This window comes from Apis laboriosa, unplaced genomic scaffold (assembly GCF_014066325.1).
Source record: "Apis laboriosa isolate Shangri-la unplaced genomic scaffold, ASM1406632v1 scaffold39_cov144, whole genome shotgun sequence".
NCBI lineage: Eukaryota > Metazoa > Arthropoda > Insecta > Hymenoptera > Apidae > Apis > Apis laboriosa.
Genome location: NW_025223140.1, coordinates 689,766 through 705,293, shown reverse-complemented (window position 1 = coordinate 705,293; position 15,528 = coordinate 689,766). Strand labels below are relative to the sequence as shown.

General features: G+C 23.5%; 1 protein-coding gene across 7 annotated transcripts in view; it reads right to left on the bottom strand.

Annotated features, from left to right (window-relative positions):
• Positions 1 to 15,528, bottom strand: part of LOC122715659 (serine/threonine-protein kinase Doa) — a 79,206-nt gene that overhangs the window by 27,454 nt on the left and 36,224 nt on the right. For all 7 annotated transcript variants that reach the window (XM_043938009.1, XM_043938012.1, XM_043938013.1 and 4 more), the window contains one exon: positions 10,769 to 11,009. In XM_043938009.1, coding sequence (XP_043793944.1) covers positions 10,769 to 11,009 — 241 coding nt within the window. The remainder of the gene's footprint in view (positions 1 to 10,768; positions 11,010 to 15,528) is intronic.

Sequence of the window (15,528 nt, the reverse complement as noted above, 5' to 3'; positions counted from 1 at the left end):
TTATTTTGATATGAGATTATTACGATTTAGAATATTTTACGTGATTTTTTTCCAAAATTATATTCTTTTACTTTTTTATCATCGAACTTTGAAGCTCAATATTTATTTAGTTGATAAAAAATAAGAGTTTTCTTTCGAAATAATGTATAATAAACGCAGTTTTATATTGTTGTTAAAGTATCGAATAAAATTAGTCTGTATATTCTGATTAACTTAAAACTAATGATGCACTACATGCACTCTATACTAGTTTTATTGGATAAAGTCAAAGTATATATTCTACTTATTTGATATAACCAATGACACACCATTTACATCCTTTGTTACGAAAGACAATCGATGAAACATTTTATTTGTCCTATACTGTGATACTTTGTTAGATTGCAAGAATGGCGTACTATTTGTAGGTTCATACTACTTCTCTTACACAATCGATGATTCTCTTTCGATACTGCTTGTTCGATACAGAACAAATGACATACCGTATGCTTTCTGTACAATTTATCTGATACGAGTGAAAGAAAGAATAAAAATGAAAAAGAATAAGTAGAAAGGAAAATATAACAAATAAAGATTTATATAAATTTAATTATTCATTCATTTATGTAGTGAATAATTTTATGAATTATGATTCGAGATTTATTTCATGATTTATTCTATGATTTTTTAAATATTTCTATTTAATGTTTTTTTTTAAAATTTAAAATTTATATTTAATATATTAATATTTCTTTTGAAAGTTGAAATATTTTTAAATTTTAGAATTTTTTTTATTATATTTTATGAAAAGAAGAAATGAATATGGATTATCTTTGCGTTTTTCAATTTATTTCTCAATTGGATGTCGATTTGGATTTATCCTCTTAATTAGTAATACTTAATATTTAATTTTAATAAATAATATTTAATTTTATATTAATTTACTTTATGATGAAAATTAATAATTATTTTGTATTATATGTATAATATTGTATAATATTAAATTTTATATAAATATCTAAAAAATTTATGATAAGATAATAATAAAATAGAATATTTTATTTTAGAATATTTAATTTCTGGATATTTATTAAGAATTTTTTACATTTACAATTACAATTCAACATTTTATCCGAATTCAATTCTGCTTAATTTCTTATTTTTCTTATTTTAAAGCTATTTCAAAAAGTATTTATAATTTTATTATAATATAATCATAATTTAATTTATTAAAACTAAAAAAGAATAAAATAGAATAAAATAAAATGTTAAGTCGCAAAGATTTAAACAAAATCCAAATAAAATTTACTTAAATGTATAATCATAAAAGAATAATCAAAATCATTATGATCATTAATGACACGATTTAAAAGGTCCAAAATGAAACTGCAAAAAGAGATAAAGAAAAAAGAAGTCAATATCATTTTTAAGGATAGGATCAAGTTTAATATAATATTTATATATTTAAATCAATAATTATATTTTCATGAGTTTCTAATATGTGGATAAATAGTATTAGATTAGAAACTTTCATAAAATCAAACTGAAAATAACCCCTATATAACACGTTTAAGAACGCGTTTAAGAAAAATTTAGAAAATAAATATAGAAATGAAAGGAGATAATTAATAAAAAACAAAAAGATATTATTAAATAAAAAAAAAAAAAAAAATTCTGAAGAAATTAAATCATCACTCAAAAAATATCAAGGGAAATTAATCTTAAGCGATTAAATTATATTTCAATATTCTTTTTACTTTAGTATATTTTCTATTATCATTTAAAGAGAATTTTGATTACTACTTAATTTTATATATAACAATATGAAAAAAGAATAAAAAAAGTATAATAATATATAAATAAATGTGTACTATATATAATCATTTATATTATGCACAATTATCTTCGATGATTACAAAAAAAATTTAAATTAATAAGTAGTATTCATCATGAAGAATGATAGAATGCTACATAGATTTAATATGAAATAAGTGTTATTTTGTATAATAAAAAAATTTTTAATTAAAAAGAAATTATTTATTTAATTTCAATTTTTTCGAATATAATACGAAATCCACAGAACATATCTCTCAAGATTAAAATATTCATGAAACACCTTTAGAGTTATCAATTTTAAAAAACAACACATAAATAAATAGAAAAGTTGATATATAAAAATATCGATTAAAGTTTATTTATTAAGTTATAATAATAAATAATTGAAGTTTGCGTTAGATGAAACAAAAAAAGAATAGAATGCAATTGCAGTATAACAGAGACAAAACAGTCTCATTCTATTTCTATTTTATTTTATTTAACTCACTTCAATTGCTTACAACTCAACCGACATTTTTGTACACTCACTTTTATATTTATTTTAGTTTCTAAAATCGATTCTCCAATAATAATCCATATAATTAATACCTTGTAAGAATTCCAATCAATAATTAATATATCAATTTTAATAATAATAATATATCAATTTTAATAATAATAAAATCAATTTTAATTAATAGAAAACCAATCAATAATAATATATAAAAGTTTTATTTTTCAAAATTACAGCGAATTCGAATCCAATCAAAATTCGAATCTATTTGCAAGATACTTGATCTCATCGGTAATCAGCTTCCATCACATATCCCTATACGTCGCATGCGTGTTTATCGTGGTCGCTAGTACGAGGTTGCCAAATATAACCAAGAAGCGTGAAACGCGTGCGCCACGATCGTCTTGTAAGAGTAGACCGAACTGGCTGACCGAGCTAGTTCATTTCGTGTCACCACAGTAACTGCTGCTGTGGCAAAGGGCCAACGGAAACAAGTACACGCGTAGGCGATTCGCCTGTTAGATTTGCTTCTAACTTAGGTAAGTTTCATCCTGATATTCGTCAAATGAAAGAATTAAATTGAGCCAATAATCTTTATCATGCAAGATTTAAATCAAATTAAAGAAAAATTATATTCAATAATAATTTTTCTGACTAAGATTCATTGGTTTCTGTTCAGCTACAAAATTAAGATATTAGTCGAAAATTTAGTTTACGTGTTTGTTGTCATCAAAAAGGTTAGTAGCATATTACCATTGATTCCAATTCTTATGTTGCTATTTTTTATTTGTTAGAAAATGACAAATATGACGTTTTGAGTATATGCTAATGATTAACCATTAACAAATCATTCTATATCAATAGAACATAACACGTTTACTATCATTGATGAAGCATTATTAATTTAACAGTTGATATTTTGTATGTTATTTGTCGAGAATGTTTCGATAGTTATCATTAATAATGATAAGAATCGATGAATTATCATTATTCACTTATAATTATGAAAGAAAGTGAAAAAGAAATATCGATGTCTCTTCGACACCATTCATTATCAATGTCAAAATATTATTATTGACAAGTAGCATATATTAATATATTAAAAATTATGTCAATAAAATAATGATTGTAATTTTAATATTTTTAGTATTTTTAATATACTTTTATAATTTTCATACTACATCAGAACTTCATTATCAATGTTGGTCAGAGCTTGTGAGCTTATTGATAATTTATCTATAAAATTAGGAATAGGTGACATTGCATATATAATCTTATTAACATTTTCTTGGTGAAGTATTAAAGATTTATGCCAATTGAATGATAAATAATAAATAATAAATTAATATCACTGATTTTCTGCTTATGCTGGTTTCAACTTTATCTAAACATGAAATTATCGAATAATTATTATGCTGATGATTCTCTAATAGTGCATTTAAAAGCCGTTAGTGCCACTACCTGACACCTATAATTCGGTAGATGTTATCTATCGAATTTACGACAGAACAACGATGTCAGCTTTCTCATCGACAAACCGTTACAGTACCAAAACAGTAATTATCTCCACGTGTTGAGACGGCAGCACTGTTTTTAAGTACACATTTGAAACGACAAAATCACTATGTATTTAAGAACTAAAACTAATTTTGTTTGTTTTTAAAACATAAATTTTTAAAATAAAAGAAGTTTTAATTATTTTAATTGTACAATCAAGTTCATGTAAAATGATAAAAAATAAATTAATTAAATATTAAATTATGAAATTTCCATTTATCTCAATTTTTCAAGGTTAAAAAATATCTACTAATATTCTATAATATTCTACTATTCATATTAAGCTATTAAAAATATGTATAAAATAATTTTTAATCTACTATATCCTAAAAAGTTTTATGTCAGTTTATGACTGACATAGTAATGCGTTCGTAATGCCTCGTCGAATATAAACATACTAAATAAAAAATCTATCCTCAAAGCTATTTCACAATGATCGAAAGAAACTTGAACTAAAACAATCGAAATGAAAAATCGAAGATTCCTTTTAATTAACATTTTTACATCGTTGTCAATCGTCGTATATTTGGACGACCTACCAAGATTTAGCTATTTCCGCTCATCTAAATATTTCGTTTCATTCGCTACCTCTGAAATCGATGTGCCATTAGACTCGGGCGTGACGTCGAGTTTCGCGTCCAATTCCCTGCTAGGTTGATTATTGCCACGTTGCACCCAAGTTTCCCATCCCTGTCTGGGCCACCAAGACACCTGGTTTCCAGGAATCAACAAGTTCACCTCTTGTTGAGAAAGCATCGTCGACGACGATGAGGACGAAGCCGAGGATGGTCCATCGGCCAAACCGCCGCCGCCGACGCCACGCAAGCACCAGCCTCCAGGATGATCCAGGATGACAACCGTGTCTCTATTTGGGTCGTGGATTCTTAATGATTACGCGACTCTCGTGCCGCTCTCACGGACGCATCTTGCCAAGAGCAACGCGTATTTCTAAATCCAGGTTCTCTGATCGATTCTGGGTCAACTATTGAGACGTTTCTCAGGTTACCTTAATCAACGATGCGTAACTGGCACGAAAAATGTTATCTTCTGTTGGTAAGATGTTCTGTTTATGAAAACAGATATTTTCAAAATAACTATACAAATTATTGTATCAAGTATACACAGTTTAGGATTATTATTGGTTAGTGAGATTCTTATATATGTTAAGTCTTGACTGTTTAGATCTTTGTATACGAATTGCTTAAGATATACAACGTATGTTAAATGTACATATATTAGATTCTATCTATCTATTTCTAGATAGATATTTCAAATATATGACGTATTTCAGTAGTTGTACACAATTTAGATTTTATCTATATGTATCCAGGATAGGTATATGAATTATTTCAGATATTCCAGTAATTATTGGCGCTTTCAGTCCTATCTATCTGTTTCTTGAATATGTGAATTATTTCGAGTATTCTAGTACATACTTCGATTCTTCCTTAAGTCTAGATTAATTAAATCTCCGATTAAAACATCGATGATATCAATGATTTTGATTTCTTCCACCTGTTCCTAAGTATATGATATATTCAAGTAGTTATACACATATCACTGAATCAAAAAATTAAGATCTTTCGTGAGAATTCTTCTAGATCTAAAACTCTTCGAATCTCTGGATTATCGATGACATCAATATCTAATTATTTCCAAAGTACAAATTATTCCAAATATAAAATGTACTTAAGCAGTTATACATATACTTTATTACACACTTCTTTAAGAAGTGAGTTCTAAAGAAGTGAAAAATAAAATTTGTTAATATAAATCTAAGTTCAGATTTCTGGATCATTTATATTACCAATATTCTTTTATCTATTTTCAAGATACGAATTATTCCAATAGTTATACACACTTTACATAACACTCAGATGAGATTCTAAATCATCAATACTACCAGAATCTGTTTCCTCTTCCATATATCTGTTTCTAACATCCATAATTATTTCAAATACGTATTCCAATAGTTGTACACACTTTGGTATCACCAAATCAATGAGATCTATTAAATTTAGACCATTGAGATCTCTTCAGAATCATCGATATTACCAGAAGTCAAAGGCTACCAATTAATCCAGAGACAACTACAGTAGTTGTACACACTTCACATTGCGATCAGTGAGATCCTTTGTCGAATCTAGACCATTCCAGATAAGAATCGTCTTCCTCGTTCGTTCGATCAAAGATTTTCGCGGTCGAATTTGATCGGAACCGAGATGAATATAAGATGAAGAATTGCTTGCCGTGCGCGGGTCTCAGATTCCGGCGAACCGGCTTCTCTGCCGCCGCGTTTCCCGACAAAGATGCGGAGGACGACGGCGTTGCGCTTGCCATCTGGCGCAAACTCGCACTAAAACCGCGGCGAAACCGCATGACGAGTGCCCCTCGAAAATAGTCGCCGGTCAAAAATAGCCGACACTGGCTAAGAAAGAAGAATCATCGGCATTTGCTCCGGGTACACGCGTGCTCGCGCTAGTTGCATCGCGGCCTTCTCCAGAGAGGCTGGTTCCTGTGTGCCTCGCGTACCGATTCTCTCTTGTTTCTCTTTCTTTTTTTCTTCTTCTTCTCCTTGATCTTTTCCTACGTGTCATTTTCCTCTTCTTGTTCTTCTTATTTTTGTCTCATTCCGTTGTTCTTTGTCTTCTTCGATAGATCCGTTTCTCTTTGCTCGTGATGACGTATTTATATCCGTTCGGCGGTCTATCGAACGAGGGAAAACACGCATATCTTTGCTTCACAGAGATGGCAAGGGCAAGAGAAGAGATATTATATGAATGGAGAGACGCATGATTCATACAATTTATAGTATGTTTTCCTGAAATTTTCTTAGAAATTGGAAATATGAAAATTGTTTGATATTCCGACTTTTTTTTTGATTATTATTTAGTTGCATATAATAGAATATTTGAATATTAATGTAATTTTTTTTATACGGAATTATATAGTTTTATTATTGCTAGCTATGATTTTCAAGCAATGCGTATAATGGTTATTTTTAATTAATATTGTGATTATCTTTATAAATATTGCTAATAAATATCAATTTTGGTATTTAATTGTTTATAGCCTAAAAATAGATATATATAATTTTTATCAATCAAAAAGAAAATTTTAAAATAAAAACAATGTGTTGCAATTGCCTAACATCTCTAATAAAAATAAATAAAAATAATAAGAAAATAAATATCACACATATATATATGATGCTGGACTGGAAAACAAATACATCACATGATAAATTAATAATAAATTAAAAAGATTAAAGATATTTTATTGATCAAAAATAGTCGTTATATATAATATTAAATTTGTTTCAAAAATGCAACAATTGGTATAAATAAAAAAAATATAATAATTCCATTTAAAAATATATTGAAAATTATATTGATATTCAAATTTTTTTAAATAAGAAAGGAAAAAACGGAATATTTTATTAAGTTTTCGTGATAAAGTTAAATAATTTTCATATAAAATATTTTTTCATATTTTCATTAGTTTAAGAAATAATAGTGTACATATATAAATAAATAATGAATATTGTTCAAGTGATAGTTTGAAAATTTGAGAAAGGATAATGGAAAAAATACTTGATGTTCGACTAATCATACAAGTTAAAATATGAATAATTTGATTAAATACTATTAAAATATTTAATAGTAAAGAATACTAGTAAAGAATATCAGCTATTTTGTTTTGAAGAAATTATTATATACTTGCAAAATTTTTATTTCATATATTTATATATGACTTTACTTATTTATACTATTTATACTATATTACTTATTTATACTATACTTATTTATTTCATGTCAAGAATATATTTCAATAATAACTATTTCAATTTTTCAAATGAATTTTTTTATAAATAAGTTATTAATTTATTTATAATAACTATGTTTTTAAGAAATATTAATTAATGAATATTAATATAATATAATTTAATTTTTAATCTTTTAACAAAATATTTATTCATTATATAATTATCTATTATTTTGCAAAAGAATTAACTATATCTAATCAATATTAGAATAATTATATCTAATCAAATTGTATCATTAAATTATAAATCTTATAAAATTGGATAAGAATCATTAAAATCTCATAATAATTATAATAAATTATAATTATATTATAGTTATCATGTTACAATAATTAAAATTATTTATAATTGGTATTTATAAATTAATAGTATTCGTGTATTTAAGTACGAAAATTAGTTAATTCTAACATTAAATTTCGATCAGATTTACAAACAATTCTCTACAGACACGTTCATAAATAAAAGAACATAATAATAATATTGATTAAAGTTTTAATTATAGTTATAGTAAGTTTTACTTAAGAATAAAGTTACTTTACTTTAAAGTTATATTTTGTACTTTAATTATTCAGTAAATAATTAAATTTTATTTAAAGAAATATAAAAATAAAAGAAATCATTGATAAAAAAAACTTATTCATTTTTTTATTTACTATTATGATTAAATTCATTTATCATAATTGTATTTAAAATATAATTTTAAAATATAAATTTAAAATCTGTTTTAATAAATATCATATTTAATCTTGAATTGATGATGTGATATTAATTTGATATCTCGAAAATGACAAATATTTCTTTATTTATTAACTATATATATAATAATTGTTTTACTAATATTAGAAATAAAATTTGTGGGTTGTTTATTAACCAATTACTTTAAAAGATAATTATTATAATTTTTTATAAATATAATTTATAAAAACAATGCCATAATTTATAATATAATTCATAAATACAATGTCATAAAAATAAATATCAAATTTGAATAATTGAAAAAAACAAATATTCAAAGAAAAAAAATAATTTGATCTTGGCAACAGTTTACGTAGACAATCTTTACGCAATTTTAAAACAAATTAGATTGAAAAAATTAATTAAAAAATTAAAACAATGAAAAGTTATACGTTTTTTTCAATAATATTTTATAATTTTTATTAAATTATGAATAAAATTAACAAATATTAAATATTATAAAATAATAAAAATTAAAATAAACATTTAGTCATCTCATTGTATAGTGTATCATTTTGACGTCATGTCACTGAAGGTTAAACTTAATGAATATCAAATGACTCATGAAGGACATATATTCAGAAACATATGTCAGCAGACAATATCTGTAAATCTCAACCCATTTTCATAGAAATGTACTCATAAAATATTCTTGGATATCTGTAGAGATATCCATAGAATCGTAGATATAGATGTATAATAAATATATTATAATATGCGACATACAATATTTCGCATACAATACAAACAATTTATGCAAATTATCTGCAGACGATATCTATAAGTCTGTGCATGTTTTCACGAGGAAACTTTTTATTCGTTGCAGTCTATAACGTATCATTGCTACCATTTATCATTGCTCATACTTTTAATTTTTTAAACTTTTTATTTTTATTAGTTGCTAACTAGAAGATAATAATTATCAAAAATACTGCAGACAACATTTAAAGTCAAATTATCAGCATTAGTTATCTTCATTTAATATGCATACAAATTCCTCATTTTTAATTCTTTGCCCTTTGAATTTTTTCATTCTAGGGAATTTAAAACTATTCAAGTATTCGCTTAGAGGATGACAAAAGCTTTCAAAATTAATATAATAAAAAATAAATTATATATTATATATTATATTATATATTATGTTATAACGATATGAATTTTATCAAGATTTGCGCTTTCACTCTAGAAAATTTAGTTTGTCACAAGGATGAAACTAATATAGAAATAAATTTTTCGTTATATATTAATAGAGTATTATTATCATATTTCGTTATAACTTCGATATAAATTTTATAAGGATTTGCACTTGGAAACTTTTTCATTCTAGAGAATATAGTTAGTTTAAGTATATTTATACGAGGATGATGACAACTTTCGAAGCTATAGAAATAAGTTTCACGTGTTTTAATCCAGTATTTCTGTATTAATCTTGAATTAAGTTTAAATTTTATAAAGATTTTTTGTAAAGATATATTGTAATTTTAACAAAAAAGAAATTTTGAAATATGGTAAATTATACATATATATATATATATAATTATTAAAATTTTAAATAAGAAAATAATTTTGCAATTTCCAGACCTAAGATCCTAAATAGTATAAATTTGCAACATATCTGTTAATTTTCTGAATCCTTATATGAAATGATAAATAATAATTACCTTCTAAGTGCAAAAAAATTCCAAATCTTTAATTCAGAATATTTGAAGAAATACTGTTAAAAAAATTCATAATAAAGTATAGACTAATAAATATAAAACGAAAACTAAATTATTAAAAAAATTTTATAATATTTTAAAAATAAAAAAAATACTTAAAATATATCACATAATATTTAATACTATAAATTATATAATATTTAATACTATAAATTTTTTCAAACGATTAAATAAAAAATTGAAAGTGAAAGAATATTTAAAAATATCAAAAAATATTTAAAAATATAAAAAATCGTCTCTTAAACTAGTACAAAATGAAAATACATAAACAATAATATCTCCTCAAATTTTCTAAATGCCAAATCAATCGAAAGAGTACCACATATCTGCCACTGCACGATATTCTCAGTATATACTAAAAGGAATAAAGGGTATCAGGGGATGCAAAACACACGAGGAGCCAGAGTTTTCTCTTCGAAACCTAGCTCGAGTCGTCGCGTGTATATATATATGTATACATATATATATATATATATATATATATATATATATATATACATATCACGATCTCACGTCTAATAAAAATATGTGTCATATCAAACAATATACTGAATGAAATAAGATGCATCATCGAGAATGCAAACGACGTACTTAGACATCGGTTGTCGACACCATTCGACTCACCTGACTTCTTGAGGATGGCGAGCGATGCCTATGTCGGTCCTGGCTGGTCGACGACGAAGCATGATGTCGGTAGATCCTTGCACGTCTAGAGGAAGTGGGATGCGCCAGACGATCACGATCGCGATCACGATGACCACCGTGTTGTCGACCGCTGCTCGGCGATCGGCGATGGCTCCGCTTGTAACGCCTTTCCTGGCTAGTTCCGCGATCGTGCTGACGCGATCTCAGCACGCGTTCGCCGCTGAAATTTAGATTTATCGTGGTCGTTGATGAGATATTGTTGTTTGCGTGCGTCGTCGTTTAATTAACCGATTGAAGATAAGTAATTTGCAATTGATAGATGAGTGGAAATTGGAGGATGCGATTAATGCGATGATTAATAATGATAATGACAAGATGAAATGTATAAAGATTGAGAGAGATGAGAGTTTTTAAACGATCTTTAATTTTTCGTTTTTTTCCTGTATTTATACAGGATGCTTGAAACATAGGGAAAATATATTTCAAATATATTTCTTTACGAGAAAATGGCAAACGAAATAAAAGAACAATAATTTCCGTTTTAAATTCCGTTTGCTTCGTCTGAGTACATACAGTAATAGGATTCTTTTAAATTATGAGAATACATTTTGTCAATAGTTAATATTTACATTATATACTTTGAACTCATTATCGTTTTATTATAGTTGAACTTGATATATTCATTTATTTTTTTTGTCACGTGATTCGATTTGTCTGATTTGTCTGTTTCAATCAAATACGTGAAAATATGTGAAAATACATGAAAATACGTGTGATATAAGAATATCAGGTAGTGGAACACTAATAACCATGTTTTTTTTTTACATTTTCTGGTGGATGAAAAATATAAGATAATAAATTAACTAATTCTATATGAAAATATACAAATAATGTTTTTTTCATTTGAAGTTTCATTTTTAAATAAATTAAGATTGAAAATTTTTCAATCTTATTTTGAATGAAATTAAATTATATTTGATTGCATATGAATTAATTGATAGATTGATTATTCTATATAAAAATAAACAAAAAATGTAAAATAAATAATTTTATTGCTTTAACTTATTTTAGATAATATCGAGATTCAAAATATAAAAAAGATCGTGATAATTAACAACTTTTTTTAAAATTTAATCATTTCGAAAACTAATTTTCGAACAGAAAAAAAATTATCCTATATTTTTTCTTATTTTCACAATGTGGAATTTCTCTCTATCGATAAATCGTATCAATCAAATTAGCCGATTTTATTTGTATTTGAAAATTTTTCAAACTTGATTTTTTTAAAAGTGGAAAAATTGCAAAAATTCTATATTTTTTATTTATTTTTTCTCTTTTAAACTTAGCTGTATTTCCCATATATTTTAAATTATGTATTTTTAAAAGCAAAATTCGAATGAATCTTGATTAAGAAAAAATATTAAATGGAGTAAAAATTTTTAAATTATTCTTTTACATGAAACAATATTCATGTAGTGCATATTAAAAATATGAAAAATATAATTTTTATGTATAATATAATTATATATAAAAAAGATTTATAGCATTCATTTTATTTTATTATGCATTCCCAGTTACTATATATATTTACAAGGAGAATACATGACCTTCGGATTATCGACTTTAATTAAGTTCAGAACATTGGTTTCATTATAAAATTATATTGCTATTTGTATATTTATTTTTATAATAAATCATTTCTTTATTATTTTTCTTTTTTTTATAATCAATTTACATTTTATTTTATATTTAATATTTGAATAAATAAAAAGACAAATAAAAAAAATTAAAAAAAAATTAAAAAAAAAAAAGAAAAATATTTTTATCAAAAAATAATTCAAAATTTGAATTCCAAATTACAATATAAAATTCAAAAGAATCTAAAATCATATTATTTATTTAGGTATTTAAATACAATTCTATTTTTAAATATAATAAATAAAAATCAATTGAAAAATATTGTATCTGGTTTTATTATATTTTTATAAACAGAATAATAAAATATATTCGAATAATAAAGTGTTGAATTTTAAATAATTAGAATTTTTGTCTCTGTCACATTCACATTAAAAAAAAATTTATAATAAAGTAAAAAAAATATATTGAAAATAAATTTTTTACAATATAATGTTTTTCTAATTCTAATATAATGTTTAATAATATTCAATAATAAAATAACCATTGAAAAAGTATATTCATGATGATGAAATTTTTTATAAAAATAGACATGAAAAATAAAAATGATATAATTTAGAATATAAAAAATTCATGTTATATTTTTTCGACATTTTATGTTCGCGTATTTAAATTTGGCTTTTTAAAAAATTGTTTATTTTCTCAGTAGTTTTGAATGTGTTCTTTATGCAAGAAAGTTATTTATGATAGTTTTTTGAAGCATGAAAAAATAAAATGAAAGAATCTATTGATGAAACAAAGCAATTCATATCAAAAAAGTAAAATTCTGATTTTAATTTCAGTCCAATTTTCTTATCTCCTCTTTATATTTTTAAATTTATATTTCATATTTATGCAATAAATATTTATACGATTTGATGAAATTATAAATAAGAATAATTTGACATAGCTTGTGAAAAAAAAGATTTATAAAATATAATTCAATTACATAAAGTTATTTATTATAACTAGTAAAAAATTAATTTCACAATAAACATAGATTAAAATTAATTGCAAAAAGCAATGTTAATGACAAAATTGCAATTCTAAGAATAAAAATACTTAGCTAAAAAATTATACGATCTTCATTTTTTCTTTCTCTCCTTTTACTTTAATTCTTAAAAGCATTAAGATGAAAGTGAAATTTCCATCATATTGTATGCAATTAAAATATTAACAGAATATTTAACTGCTATTTATACATATCTTTTGAATATTTAACTTTAGTTTTTTGTGCAATTTAGAATTAGAAACTCTATTATAATTATTGAAAATAATCTTGCTTTCACTCTACCACGCTTGATGATAAAAAAAATGGAGAAAGATGATCTTACGATTTTCTAACATACATTTGCATGAAATAATTAGAGTGTTTCTAATGATTTTCAAAGTTAAAATCACAATTAGAATAAATGCAAAAGAATATTAGAACATCTAAGAAGTAATATATTTTTAAAATAATAAATTTTTCATATGAAAAATATTATTTATTTGATTTTTATGAAAATAATTGGTTTCTTAATATGCAATGTTTATATTATTATTTATTAATTGTTTAGTGATATTATTATTATATTTATTATATTATAATAATATTTCATTTAATTTAATATTACATTTATTATATTATAATAATTATTCTAAATTTTTAATTTTCAATTAAGAAATAAATTATTCCTTGAAATAATTAAATTTTAAATTTATTTTCTTAAATTTTTTTAATTATCCAAGTAAATAAATTTTGCCCACATCTATATCGAAATATAAAGAAAGTGATATGGCAACCTGAATTACTTTTGACCGTAATTTACATTTTGAAGTTATCTCGATCTGAATGAAACTGTTCGATTTATCACGACCATCTTGTCTTGTAAAATGGATCGTAGTCGTTACAAGATGAATTGAAGTGGTTTAACCAGTTCAACTTTATTTATTTATGAGATACAGATCTTATCGATAAATATCGACTACAACTGCTGCTTATAGTTTATAATCGACAGTTAAATTGAATTATAAAGTTTCTTTTGATACATTTATGAACTGATCAAATTAATCCAATTTTTAATTTGATAAATAATTTATTGTTATATATAATCATATGATATATTAAATAAACATTAGCATAGGGAAAAATTAGAAAATAAAAGTAGAATCAGAATGAAGAATCAGAATTCTTACTATATTTATTAAAAAAAATAATTTTTTATAGTATTTTCAATATATTGTGTGTTCAATGTTTGTGTATGTTTGTGTATATGTGTAACATGTGTATATATATATTACAAAGAAATTCTATTTTTGTGTATCACAAAGTTTTAATATGTTTTATATACATAAATGAAAATTAAATAAAACATAATTTAAATTTTTATTTAAAAAAACAATGAAATGAATAACATATTAACTTCAAAGTCACCTGATTTCACACTATTCTACTTGAAAGAATTTTAAATAAAAAATATGTAAAAAAAGAATTAATATGAATAGTGAAATTATATTGATGATTCATATCATGATAATTCAAGTCAAAAACAGAATTAATTTGTATAAATTCGTATTTTGCAAACAAATTATTATACAAACGTGCTAAAGTTATTCTTTTATGATTTTAATTCTTTTTTGTAATTAGTGACAATAGTAGTAATCGTAATATTTTTCATATTAAATGTTATTTTTTTTAGAAAATATAGATACATATTTCGTTACTTTAAAAAATATTACAGAGAAAACTAAAATAATATAATTTAAAATATCTAATAAGCAATTTAGTTATTAATTTATTTTTCTTTTTTGTATATTAGTATTCATGAATGTAATATAATTCTCTTTATATTTCATATTCTTTTCAAATATTTCTACTCACAACATTTTTATTATTTTATATTACTTTATATTACTTTATATATTATTTGTATTTAGTAATATTATATTTTTATAATATTATAAAAAATATAATATAATTATCATTAATTATTTACTGAAATATTTTTGATATCTATAAATATGTTGAAAATATTTGTAAAAAATTTTTTTCTAATAAAATAAAACAATTATTAATTACTCCA